The sequence below is a fragment of the Dreissena polymorpha genome, chromosome 12 (genome assembly GCF_020536995.1).
Source record: "Dreissena polymorpha isolate Duluth1 chromosome 12, UMN_Dpol_1.0, whole genome shotgun sequence".
NCBI lineage: Eukaryota > Metazoa > Mollusca > Bivalvia > Myida > Dreissenidae > Dreissena > Dreissena polymorpha.
The window spans coordinates 11,947,187-11,961,359 of record NC_068366.1 but is presented as its reverse complement, the minus strand read 5'-3'; the positions used below and the strand labels follow the sequence as shown (position 1 = coordinate 11,961,359).

Below are 14,173 nucleotides of genomic sequence, written 5' to 3'. Positions count from 1 at the left end.
TGAAACCTAACTAAAAACATTATATAGGTTGCATTTGTTTCTATCAAGTAATTGGATCCAAGTATTCAGAATCTCCCAGATTGATATATAGCAAATATAATACATATAATTACAAAAACATAATAGCAATATATCGAGATAGAAAACAACACTTAAAACAAACGATTCTTCGTTGCATTCTTCTTGAATGCGCAATATTTTCGCCTTTACTTTGGATTCATTTTTTGTTTAATACTTGCAAAATATGAGACATTCGTTCATCCATTCCCTACTGATTGCTTTAAATAATCAGGACAACTTTATTGTGATTACCTTAACACATATTCGGCTTAAATAAAGAAATACTAGTGTGCTTCAAATACATATTATCTTTCGATACCGAGCTATACTCAAAATGTTACAGATTGTGGAAAACCTTTTGAACCAGACCATGGCTGGGTAAATATCTCAAATGGAACCGCTGTAGGAAACACGGCTACATTCTTCTGTGATATAGGCTACACTGTTGTCGGAAACAATAAAACAACATGTCTTAACAACAACACCTGGAACCGTCCGACACCAGAGTGCAAAATCAATGGTAAAACAAACACGCATTTATTGATTTTACATAAGCACGCAATATAATAATTAGATAGTAATTGTCAGAAACAATGACAACTTGAAACATTGGAAAGGTTTACATAGCTTATATTACGCAGTGGAGCAAATGATGAAACACATTTTTGTCGAGAATCTCATCATATCAATCCAAGAAAGTAATAAGATAACATAAGACAAACAAGAAAAGGCGCAAAGATTGGTCCTATATTAACAGTAAATCAAATAAGCACACAATTAATTAGTCAAATACATAATTCATATGAAATATTTCCATAAGGCAAACAAATTATGTAATAACTTATAATTAATGCAATGCTGCCTGAAAAGTATAGCAACGAAATTCGTTTGTTCTACTTTTTCTAGATTGTGGGAACCTGACGCAACCGCGACACGGAAATGTGGATACCTCTAACGGAACAACATATCTTTCGGTCGCCGTGTACTCGTGTGACATTGGATACACGCTGCTTGGAAATATATCCCGTCTTTGTTATGCAAACAAGACATGGGGTGATCTACCACCGACATGCATAATTAATAGTATGTGCAATGTGTTATTACATACTTCGACTTAAAGTGCGTATCATTTTTTAAGGGTTTACTTGGATTCATATTACAAATTAATTAGCGATTGCAAATCTCTTCTATATATATTTAGTATGTAAAACGTTAACTATTTTTTCTTTATCATTAACATACATAATAAATGCTTCATTAAATAAGTTTAGCTATTTGGTTCCATCCTCTTTCAAATAATAAATTCGAGCTAATTAGTTATACATCGGCGTTCTTGGCAGATTGTAAAGATCCGAACCCCATCTCAAATGGTAACTACACCCTTTTGAACGGCACAACGACCTATGAGTCGACGGTTCGGTATTCGTGTAACACGGGGTATACACTGCACGGTACCGACATTAGACGTTGCCTTTCCAACAGTAGCTGGACTCCGCTGGATGTCAACTGTACAATTAAAGGTTTAGGTGTACTTCAATAAACGAGCGCGATTGTTGAAGATGTATTACTTTAATTAGTAACAAACTGACGTCACGAGCAGATTATTAAATAAATGTGCGGACCTTTTTAAAACGCAAAAGCTTGTGGTTTTTTTTGCAGTTGTATGTTATTTGGGACGATTTTTGATAAATATGAATGACTTTTACAAAATTATAAAGAAGAAGTCATGTATATTTAATCTCTCCATTTAAAAAAAATACTTTTTCCTTATCCTGTTTCATGTTTATGAGATAGATGCTGTTCATTTGTTTTCGGGTCTTATACATACCTGTCTTTGTTGACAATTTAGCAAGAAATACTTTGCATCTTCCGCATTTTTTTACGTAAATGTTGGGTATAATCTGTAGCACTTTGTTGTATTAACCAGTTAAACACTATTTTTTTTATTTATATGTTTTGATTAAGTGCTGATAATATCGGTTCGATCTGATGTATTTATCTGAAATGAATCCGATCGAGGAAGGTCAACTGATCACAATGCCCACGCTCAGTCTTAGTAAACGGTGAAATATAAAATAAAGCCACAAATAAGCATATACTTAGACAATATCATGATTCAAAGAAACACATAATTTGAATACTTGACTTATTGAATACAATTGAAACTGGTGTTTAGGTCGATCACGCTGTTTTAGATTTAAAATGAGTCATCAAACAAAATCTTATGAACACGGCCCTTACCTCAATGATACCTTTAATGAAAACTAATAACAATACAATAAAGCGCTCTGCTGTTTCATTTTCTGTTCATCAATCCATTAATCTGAATTTAATGTAGACGACAGTATTTTTTTGAAAACATCTGTATCGATGCGAACCATTCTTACAACAAACACGATTTACCCTCTGGTCATATCGATTTATGTAATTGTTATTATAGTTTCAAATTATGCATGAAATACACACAATCCGAAATGTATTTTGGATTCGTTAACTGCTAATAAATTCAACTTGTTTTATTACCTTACTGTTCAAAAACAAAAACAAACGTCAGCATTGGTATCCCGATAATGCCGAGTGTCTAGCTTAAAATGTCTTTCATCACATAAATTACGTCATCTGATATATGTTATAAATTGCAAATTCAGTAGAATGGACATGAAAGTGTGAACCACTGGTTTTGTAAAACACTTTAGTGAACTAACAAAATATCATAATGTGTATTTTATACAATAACATAGAGCTGGGTCGAACGTCTTTTATTGACTCTAGCCGTATAACGCGTCTCGGGGCAAAGGCTCTCAGCGATAATATCGGCAGTGGGCTTGTTATGGACGTCCGGCCAAGATCTGCCGTAGATTACTGCCTATGTCTTTAATATAACTTATAAGAAGTGACTCTGTTCATTTCTTAATGTTGTAAACTTTATATTAGCCCCTTGAATTTCAGATTGTTTTGATAAAGTTTTGCCCGAATTCGCGAATGTAACTTTCTGGAACGGAACAGTGTACGTGTCCATAGCAACTGTACAATGTAAAGAGGGATACAGAATAATCGGTCGTAACGATAACTGGTTAACAGCGGAAAACATAAAGTGCACTGCCTACGGCAACTGGTCTGAATATGCTGGTTGTGAAAAGAAAGGTATTGATGCATGACTATATACCTTTGTATTCATTGATTGCTTTAAAATAATGCTTTTTCGTAAATGCTTGCAAAAAAAGGCTAGTTCACGCATATACTCATATATAGAACGGTATTTTAAATGTCAGAACACAATAGTTCATTTATTTATTTTCAAACGATAAACGATGTTGATATTGTGAACCAGTGTTATTGACGATAAGCTGCATATGTTTTAGTCAAAATATATTACTTGCTTATGGAATTTAGGGTGGAGGCTTCGTATATAGTTTACTCGTGACGAATATACGTATTTTCGTTCAGGTATTTTGTTATTGTTAATTTTTTAATATTTCGTATGAATGTGTGCGAGCTATACATGACTATCACGTTCTATTATAGACTGTGGTAAAAATGAATCATACGATAACGCTTCTGTGCTCTGGACAAATGAGACACGGTTTGAGTCTTCGGTAATTGTTCAGTGCGCTGAAGGATATCGAATAAACGGTACTCATGACAATAACGTAACAAATGAAAATATAAAATGCCAGGCGGATGGTCATTGGTCGACATCACTAGGATGTATCAAAAAAGGTAATGATGGTCAAATAATTATTACCAAGATAATTTATAATATATATAGTGTATAATAATTGTATTTTAAATATGTAATAATAAGAATACTTAGCATTATTTTAATTATTATTATTATTATTATCATGATTATGATTATATTTATTATTATTATTATTATTATTATTATCATTATTATCATTATTATTATTATTATTATTATTTGTATTATTATTATTATTATTATTATTATTATTATTATTATAATTATTATTATTATTATTATTATTATTATTATTATTATTAATATTATTATTATCATTATTATTATTATTATTATTATTATTATTATTATTATTATTATTATTATTATCAGTATTATTAGTATGCGTATTCGATATAGTTAATCCAGTTTGTGTGTATATGTCTCTTAGAATGTCCAATAAATATCGAAGTCAATCACGGTAATGTGACATATTATGGGCAACTGTACCGTGACATTGCCTCTATAAGATGCTCCCCGGGCTATAAAATTAACGGCACGGAAGGCAACAACATCGTCAATCAAACTGTGAAGTGTCAATCTACGGGGAGATGGCAACTTCCAAGTGGTTGTGTACAAAAAGGTATGTTTGTCAAAATAACTAACGTTTAATACGTATCACTCACATTTTAAACACTATATCAATGGTTTTCATCATGTAACATACTCTTAAAGTTACCTTTTTTTAATTCTTACATATACAACCCAACTCCGCATCAACATCAGTATAATATGAATGCAGGGTTTTGTTTTGAAAGTAATATTCTTAATAATCAAGCACAAACCATTAGATTAACTTTCATATTTTACAATGACCATTCCGTAAAAAAGTTACCCTTTGTAACTCGTATAAATAATAGACACGGTTTGCAATTCGCTAAGAGCTATTTAAGGTCGTTGCAGAAGTAAAAAATTATATAATAAAAAAGTGTACATTTTCAGATTGTTTAGACAAAGAACAACCCGCGAATGCGAGTGTTAATTACTTGAACGGTACTCTTTACGAATCAATAGCAGTCAGCACATGTCGGGAGGGTTACCGTATCAAAGGAAGAAACACAAATGCCAATATATCGGAGGAAATACGGTGTCTGGATACGGGATTATGGTCTCATTCATTAGGATGTGAACGAAAAGGTGCTTAAACATATGATGTATTGGAAACAATGCTGTTCCATTGTGTGTTACTTTTGTCAAAATAAAACTTAAAATGCAATGCAATTAACAGTTATTAAATATAAATATCCACACGGCTGCCTTGGCTGTTATGTCAGTTGTATATACTGTTGTTTATGTTTTCATGTGTTTTGTCTTGTTTCTAAATGTATTGCTATTGATCTGCTTAAGTACAGGAATTCTAAGTGATGTGTTTATTGATCTATTATTAATATAACTGTAATTTTACTTTGTTTTATATTTGAAATTGTATCACAAATTAATCAAGCATAGGCAGTCAATTTTGAGTAAATGCGTTTTGCCCTGAATGCGTTTGTAATTATTTTTATTTATAAAAATCTGCATGGTAACATTAGCGTTACTTAGAATTTTGAAATTCCCTAAAATAAACCAAGGGCAGAATCGTCTTTATAACAAATATCCGTTACATAGTTATTATGTGTATACTTCTGTTATTGTATAGACTGCGGATCAGCTGTAACCGTAAACAACGCCCATGTTGGTCTCCAACCATCTGGTAATACTTTATACGAGGCCAATGTCACTGTTACATGCCTTACCGGGTATCGGCTCTACGGACTTCATTACAATCATCAAGTTGATGAACAAATCCAGTGTCTCTCAAACGGATCTTGGCAACTTTCATTCGGCTGTGAACGGAAAGGTCAAACAATTTGAAACAACCACTTTGAAACGCGCTTACAATTTGTTCCGTATAAACATGCGTTTTATGTACATTTGTGAGTAGGTATAGTAAAAGAAATACAAATGTATGGTTTTATAAGGCAACTCTGTAATCGTATTGTCACTGTTTAAGTTCTTAGTTATATTATGTAATACCGTCAAACGTTGAGAATGATTTAAAATTACAAAAAAATACAAAAAAATGCATTACAGATTATTGATTAGTAAGTTACAGATTCATGTATAAGTAAAAACTTGCTTTGGATTACCAGTATGCATTTCTTTTAATTCTTAGAATCATGTGTTATCATATTTTATGTTTAAATGTGTACTGTTATATAAGAATAACTTTATTATAAAAGATTGTGGAAATGATTTGAACCCAAGAAATGCCAACGTGACGTTTCCGAATGGGACAACGTATCAGTCAACTGCCAACGTGCAATGTATTGACGGTTACCGTCTACAAGGCCAAAACGACAACAATAAAACGGTCGAACACATTCAGTGTACTGATGGCGGCTATTGGGACGTGTCGCATGGGTGCGAAAGAAAAGGTATCACGAAGCGAAACAACACTACTACGATCTCAAATAGATGTTAACGTGTTACACTTTATAGAAAACAGGTTCACGCCGAACAACCTTTAGTTCACTGTTATTGTTTGTTGTTTTACTTGTTCATATTAATATACCTAATTAAATTACGTTTGTTAATTTGCCATGTATAAATATCCAAGATTTAAACTGATTATTAAATTAAAATTCGGTGCGTGTTTTTGATTGTAATTATCATAAGATAAGACTTATTTCACTGTTTATGTCGTTAAAGGTCAATGCTTGCACACATAAACATTGTTTTTCCCGAAAGTTATACCTACAAATGTTTTATCTAATAATTCCTCACCGTTCTTTTGATGCTAACTTTAACTTAAGATCCCAAAGCTAAACATGCATTATCCATCAGACTGTGGAAAACCTCATGATATCAGCAACGGAAAAGTTACGCGTGGACCTTGGACATTTGAGAGCACTGTAAACTATACGTGTAACAATGGCTACCACACCGTTGACGTAACCACTCTGAAGTGTAACAGCAGTGGTCTGTGGAATAATAATCCGCCGAACTGCACTGGTAATTGTTTTACAAACAACGCTTGCTGATAATGTATAAGGATACGTTGTATAAATAATATGTGTTGTCGCATTTGGTAATTTTGACATTCATGATTAATAGCCATTTATAATATTCTCGTTTTTTGCAAGATGAATTTTGAGGTTATACGTATTTTATTAGGTAAGCCATTAGTTGTCATCATTCGAAGTTTTATTGAGGGTTTATTTTTTGTAAAAAAAACTAAATGTTTTCTTTCATGTGCACGTGTTTATTAATATAATAATTTAAAAACATGCACATTAAATTTGGTTTAAATAACAAATCTAGCTAATTTACTGTTATATTATTTTTGGAATAATTTTTGCTTTTGACTTGAATTATAATACCATACCACATTCGAATAACTATGTTAGTACATTTAAGAATCACTTCGTTATCGAGTTAAAGTAGAAGTAGCAGTAATACAAGTTAAAATTGGTATTAACTTTTTTGTTCAACATCCTGTACAGTATGACTTGATTTTTACCTATGCACATAGATATAGATGAATGCCAAAAGCGCGATCAAAACGACTGTCACTACTACTCCAACTGCACGAACACTCCGGGAAGCTACACGTGCAAGTGCATCGAGGGTTATGATGACCTAGAAGGGAACAGAGGTCGAAGGTGTGAAGGTGAGATCATTGGACATTTTTTCCGATTTAGCAAAATCATAAAGTCATATTCGACTGACCATTGATATTTATTCTTTGAGAATAAAATTTGGAATATCGTTTTAATTTAAGATCCTTTATTTACTATTAAAAGGTAATACTTCTAAACCGCACATCTTGAACGTACCTAGTATCCAAGTCAAGCAATAAGTCTTGTTATTTTAGAGACAAATACGGCCTTTCAGATAAGAACTAGCAGCACTATGGCATGTTTGGTTATAACTATAAAACAAAATGAACTCTGTCTCGATGACAAAAAGACAAACTAGTACGCGTCTTTCTGAGGCAAATGCTGTTTCCTTTGTGAAGCTTTCTTATCAATAACCGATTGCTATCAATGTGCAATATCCAAAACGCTGGATTATGTTATGTGTATTTCATCAATAAATTACTACAGATCACAACGAATGCGAGGACCCTCCGAATACCCAGTGCAGTTTCTGGCTCAACAAAACGCGCGCATGCGTTAACTTGCAGGGTGGTTATATTTGTATATGCAACAAGGGATGGAACGGTACAAAATGTGATAATGGTATGGGCGAATTGTGTTATTTTTTTACTATCTTATTAGTTTATTTGTAATGCGAACAAAACGTATACATCTGTATCTGTGAAGCGTATGTGAAAACGGGTGAGCTCAATGTTGTAAAATGTTATTGTAACGTGTTGCCATAACAAGACGCTGCACTGTATGCTCGAATGTTATTTCAACTGAATATACGTTATTTTCATTTTAAGGAATCATTTTATTATCACAACACAACTTGACATAGTGTTCAGTACATTTCAAAAACTATTTAATGTCAAAGACTAACTGAGAATCTGTGTCATTTAACATCTATAATTATGTATTTTTTGCAGATATTAATGAATGTTTGGAACCACACCCATGTGGTGAACATGGTCATTGCACAAACCTTTTTGGAAGTTATAACTGCTCATGCCCACCTCAATACCCACAGGGTAACGCTTTCCTTGGCTGTTTCGGTAAGCATCAGTTATCGTTTAAAACATGTTATGAAACTAATTAAAGGGGCCTTTTCACAGATTTTGGCATGTTTTGAAGTTTGTCATTAAATGCTTTATATTGATAAATGTAAACATTGGATACAAAAAGCTCCAGTAAAAAATCAAGATTAAATTAAAAAAAGAACAAAAAAGGTAACCAAAGGCTCGAACCAATGACCCCTGGAGTCCTGGAGTAAAAAGTCTATCACATAGACCAATCGGCCATTCTTCCAAATACAATGCCATATGTATTTTGTAATTTATATAAGCAATCCTCGTAGATTCACAAAATATAAGGACAACAACAGAACTCTCCAAATTATTAATTCGTTTCGCGTTGCAACGCTTTATAATTTTCGGGTTTTTAAATCGTCAAAAGATGCATATAATGGCTATTTTAGAGCATGGTAAATGTTCAGTATTACTGTTTCCTCACAAATATCATAACTTAAACGAAAATTTGCGAATCTGAAACAACTTTTTTCAATTTTGTCAATTTACCCAAACGTGAAAAGGCCCCTTTAATACCTATTTACTCTTCGTCGATAAGTTTTGTTATAGATTAAAACAGTATGATCAATATATGCTGTGCATTTGAACCTCATTGGGCACAAATTTGTATTCAATTGGATACATTTATGTGTATTCTAATTTAAGTTTTTAAAATCCATTGTGTATTCTACTTGCTTATATATGCCTTGTTTGTTTAGTCGCTTTGAGGTTATGTATTTGAAAATGTTAATTGGTCATGAACACAATATATCATTTTAATCGATTATCCGTTCGTGTTGATTCTCATTGTTTTAGAGCCTGTAATCATTTCATTTGAGACCAATGGTACAAGATTCAATGGTGACAACGAAATCTTAGATACATTTCAAATACCCAACAGGTTTCCGTACTTTGGAACATACTACACGTTATTCAGGGTAATGTATCCATTTTATTATAATATTCCAATGGTATGTACGTTACATATTAGACAAATGGAAGCAAAGTCTTACCGATATTAAACAATGTGCAATTACAAGTTTGTCCCTAAATATTGTTCTTTAACTGGTGTCCCGTCCTACCTTTTTTTTAACATCTTGTGTATTCAATAAATGCTAGCATTTAATTTAAATTTATACAATGTAATAGAAGTGTACCGACCCTTTCTGGATGACGCTCGCACATTGTGATTTATCTAAATTGTGCAATGTTTCAAACAATAACGTTGTGTGTTCCAGCCAAGCATGGATGGATTCCTCGCTCTCGACTTCCAGCCACTTTACAATCAATATGGGGGCGAAACTCCCAGCGAATGGACAGCTGCTATTCAGAAGCATATCGTCATTGCTCCGCTATGGACTAACATTGACAGCCGAAATATATCAAATGGTGGTCTTTGGATCAACGTGTTGACTTACAAAGACAAGTCTGACGTGGCAAAAATCCAGGACCTCGTTCGCCATTACACCAACCAGACCGAGTTCAATGTCAGTGTGGCCCTGGTCGCCACGTGGAAACACGTTACTATTCACTCGCCTTACGAACCCGGATATGAACTCGTCAATCATCAGGTTAATTACAAATAGTGTTTTAATCGATATTTTTGAAAATTATGAAATATGTATGACTTACCTGTGCACATCACACCAGTACACCAGTTTCTGCTCGCTTTTTGTTATAACCAATCTATTGAAGTTTTTCGCAATATTCGTCATTTAACACTGGCCATAATCAGACAGAAATTAGTGTAACTTCGTTTAAAACGAAAACACAATAAAACAATTACAAGTACATTTAAGTTAATTACAGTTGATTCGAAGATGCAATTTTAATGTCTTTTTTATTAAAAATATGCATGGTTTATTTTCAGCACATCCACTTCTATTTATATATGAATTTTGCTATTGTATTTACAGAACCTTTCCATGCAAGTCATATTAGTGACAGATGGTATGTACACGTACATTATGTTCAACTACGACAGAGAACAATTCAGCATCAGACCACTACCGGAAGTACCTGTTGCCAGTGGTTACACTCATTTGGACTATTCCGCATCCGTTCTGTCAACAAGAAACAACTTTACAAATCTAAATAAGGAATCAAACGTTTACCCGGGTAATTTATGAGACCACTTCAATTTTTAGAGAATGAATGTTATCATGAAGTGTGTTCATATAGTATCAGATTATTTTAAATAAAGATACAAACAGCTACAACTTTCGGGAACGTGTATAGAGTAATACTAAAGTTTTAAAAAATGATATTAAATCTTCAATATAACCTTTATCTTTTGTAATGAAAACACATACGATTGCGCTTAAGTTATTGACTTAATAGGCTAATGGTTCGGATAGATCTATGATATATAGTAACGTTTGGAAAAGGCCGTCTGGTTTTATTCAATAATTAATTACTCATTAAGTTTGTTATCATCATTTTAAAGTTGCTTGTTTGCGTTATAATTTGATACAAGTGTTTACTCAATGTTGTCTTTTGCATAGCATTCCCGGGCCGATGGCTGTATAACGTTACAACTATAACCGCCTCAATGTGGAATGAGACCAGGTGTTTGCAGTTTGTGAAGGAAAATAACCGCACATTAAAGAGCTGGATAACAGAACAGCTGGTGTATGCATTACCCTGTCCGTGCCAAGAGGTGCTCATGTTGGAGGTATGAAATTCAATCGTGTGTTAGCTTCGATTTGTTTATGAATTCAGCTTCATTCACGAATAAAAAAATTAATATTATTGATTATGTATTAAGTACAATGAACTATATTTACTCAATTAATAGGTTTAAGTGAAGTGTGTTTATATACAGTAACCAATAGACGAGCATTACTAATAGGCCATTTCCTCCTTTGTATGCTATTTTTAAATGAGATCGCCTGTATAAAAGACCTTCTACAACAATATGTTTACCTCATTTTTGCTAAGTGTCATAATATCCATGGACGTCATTTTTTAGTATTTTGTCCATTGAGCTTATAAACATAGACCACGAGACAAATATAAACTGGTGGCCGTTTTCATCCTTTGTATTGTTATATGTTTTAGGATTACACGTTTACTCGGAAAGATGAGATATTACCTGGTATTGGAACCAAGTTCACCCACACCACTTGCTACGAGTCCTGGTTCTTCAGCGCCTACGGGATCAAACAGAGATGCTGCTACATGTGAGTTAGCATGTTTAATTAAAGTAAAATTATATTAGTTATTCATTTGATTCAGGTGACATCCGTTTGTTCATATTGTGTTGTGCGTCTTGTGTTTTAATTGTTCAATCCGTGTTTTTAACTGTTTCTTTGAAAATAACGTGTTTTCAGGTTCAGCAAACTACAGTCTCAGTATCCGGGGGCTGTAGCAGCGGAGTTTGAGAACACCACCATTGCATCACTCCTCCAGGAAGGCTACTACCAGTGCTGCTCTCCTGAGGGCAGCCAGAAATACTGTCACTTGTACCAGCAGATCAATCCGCCTGATGACTGCTCCAGATACACGATCAGCGATGAGATACCACTGGAGGACAAGAAAGACACTCCACAAATTAAAGACGTGTCGGTGGATGTGGAGAAATTAGCAACGAATCCTCGAAATCGGGTCGTGAGAAATGTACAAAGTGATGGTGAGCAGAGAAAATCCATATCAAATGTTGACAGTATTAATAACGTGTCCATGTTTATGACTATGTACAGAAATCTGAAAAAGATGTTTGGGTTCGGATAAAAAAATATGATTTTTCTCGAAGGTAATCATATAACTTGACATGAATTGACGTATTGCATAATTTGTGTGCAGTAGCGTGTAAGTTTGAAGAAATGTATGTGGTGATTTTTTCCAGTCATAAACATTATTGTTTCCATACATATAGAACATGTTGCAGTGTTAGTGTAGTGTGTGTATTGTGTGATGATGATACCAGTATTAACATCGTGTGTTGACATATTAATCAGAAAAGGTTGTAATATATACACATTATTTTCAATTTTAAAACGTCTTCTCCCTTTATTGAATTCAATACTTGGTGCTCGATTGTGCCGCGTATTGTTTCATTTAGTAATAAACTAAAGATCGGGCGAAATGAACACACTAATGTTTATAATGAAGTTTGTAAGTGTAAGGGTATTTATAATTATCTGCCCCTCATTAAGAGCCTGTCACGTACACGTTGTACAAATCGCTCATCAATTGCTGCTTTAGTTCATTTAAGGTTTTATGGTAGAAGATTTACATTCTTAACGGCAAGACTTTCGATGTCATTTGTGTTATCAAGTTGCTTTTAATGCGTTGTATCAAAATAGTTACATTAATCCCTACATGTATACCTTAATTAAATAAACATACTCGTCATATGAAACCTTCTATAATTGTGATTACATAAAACGTACACGTTATTGAACTTAGCAATAAAATATTCATGTATGTTAGAATTCATCATTTTTGTATTATTGATTAAACCGACGTGATTGTTTTACCTTTCTTTTTTCTAAAAATAATAAATCTGCCTCGGCTATTCTCTAGCAATTGACAATTATATTCACGTCAGACAGAGCAACAAAATGGCAATCAGTTGTGCAGCCTGAAAAAGTAACTACCACTGACCTATGAAACTCTTAACATATTATGTCCTCAAATATGTGAAAAATACAACAATAACACCATATCCGACGATTGCACATTTTCATTATAGTAAACTTATATTAATCTAAGCACGCTGACGTACGATTTACAAAAAGAACACTTACTACACAAACCTAAAATATATCCAAAGCAACTTTCGTCATGGCCCATTTAGTACTACGATAACAACATATTTTACAGCGCAAAACTAGCATCAAAATGTCACACCTTTCTGGCAATTCACACCATGGCATACACCAAACGTACATTATCAATGTAATTTGAAGAAAATAAGGAAACAGAGTACTCGATAGGTTATTAATCATAAATTGTTATTCACGAATAGTCGTCTACTTGGATGGAAAATATATGATCATATATGTTTATTGATGCCTAACACAGCTTCTTGACGCCAACAATCTTGATTATATTGATACATATGAAAATTGGAATATTGCGATAAGAAACAAAATGGAAATTATATTTTTAAAAGTAAAGTGTTTCTGCTTGATTTAAGCATGTTTTGAAAAGGACGTATTAAAGATACCTGAGAACGAATACCGAGAGCAGAGAATGAGGCTTAAACAGGGAACATCTCAAATTCGTCTAAGTGTATACAATACACCGAGTTATTTTGACAAGATTAAACTTCTGAAGACTCGTAACGGTTAAGAACGAGACTTTTAAAGAATAATCATTTCGTCGACCAACCAGCTCGGCACAAACTTTAAATGTCAGAGATAGCATCCGTCTCGGATGTTGCCACACTCAATTCTAGCATCTGTAGCTTTGTATTTCAGCAATCAATTATTCTATACATATCCTTTGTTAAAAAATAATATTATTCCGACGTATGACAAAACGGCGACCATTCGCGCCGTTCCATCTCAATGATTATCTACATATGAACTTACCATATCGTAGATGTTGTATCTCAATTAAATACAATCCTTAAGAGGGAAGCTCAGCACCTACTTGTGCCACCTTGCCTTCATGCACTTCGTAAACCAAGCTATACTTGGGAAAATTGCCGTTTAAATTTCATTCTATCCAAA

The 14,173-nt window shown here is 33.4% G+C and overlaps 1 protein-coding gene across 50 annotated transcripts in view; it reads left to right on the top strand.

The window, feature by feature from the left end:
• The window catches only part of LOC127854079 (sushi, von Willebrand factor type A, EGF and pentraxin domain-containing protein 1-like), a 92,333-nt gene extending 79,364 nt beyond the window's left edge, over positions 1-12,969 (top strand). For all 50 annotated transcript variants that reach the window (XM_052389020.1, XM_052389019.1, XM_052389018.1 and 47 more), the window contains 19 exons: positions 404-580; positions 967-1,143; positions 1,401-1,580; positions 3,010-3,204; positions 3,586-3,780; positions 4,194-4,385; positions 4,745-4,939; positions 5,442-5,642; positions 6,025-6,219; positions 6,629-6,796; positions 7,317-7,454; positions 7,891-8,025; positions 8,355-8,480; positions 9,309-9,430; positions 9,731-10,063; positions 10,409-10,610; positions 10,997-11,166; positions 11,553-11,674; positions 11,825-12,969. In XM_052389020.1, coding sequence (XP_052244980.1) covers positions 404-580; positions 967-1,143; positions 1,401-1,580; positions 3,010-3,204; positions 3,586-3,780; positions 4,194-4,385; positions 4,745-4,939; positions 5,442-5,642; positions 6,025-6,219; positions 6,629-6,796; positions 7,317-7,454; positions 7,891-8,025; positions 8,355-8,480; positions 9,309-9,430; positions 9,731-10,063; positions 10,409-10,610; positions 10,997-11,166; positions 11,553-11,674; positions 11,825-12,224 — 3,623 coding nt within the window. In that variant the 3' untranslated portion in view covers positions 12,225-12,969. The remainder of the gene's footprint in view (positions 1-403; positions 581-966; positions 1,144-1,400; positions 1,581-3,009; positions 3,205-3,585; positions 3,781-4,193; positions 4,386-4,744; positions 4,940-5,441; positions 5,643-6,024; positions 6,220-6,628; positions 6,797-7,316; positions 7,455-7,890; positions 8,026-8,354; positions 8,481-9,308; positions 9,431-9,730; positions 10,064-10,408; positions 10,611-10,996; positions 11,167-11,552; positions 11,675-11,824) is intronic.
• Positions 12,970-14,173: the final 1,204 nt, after the last annotated feature.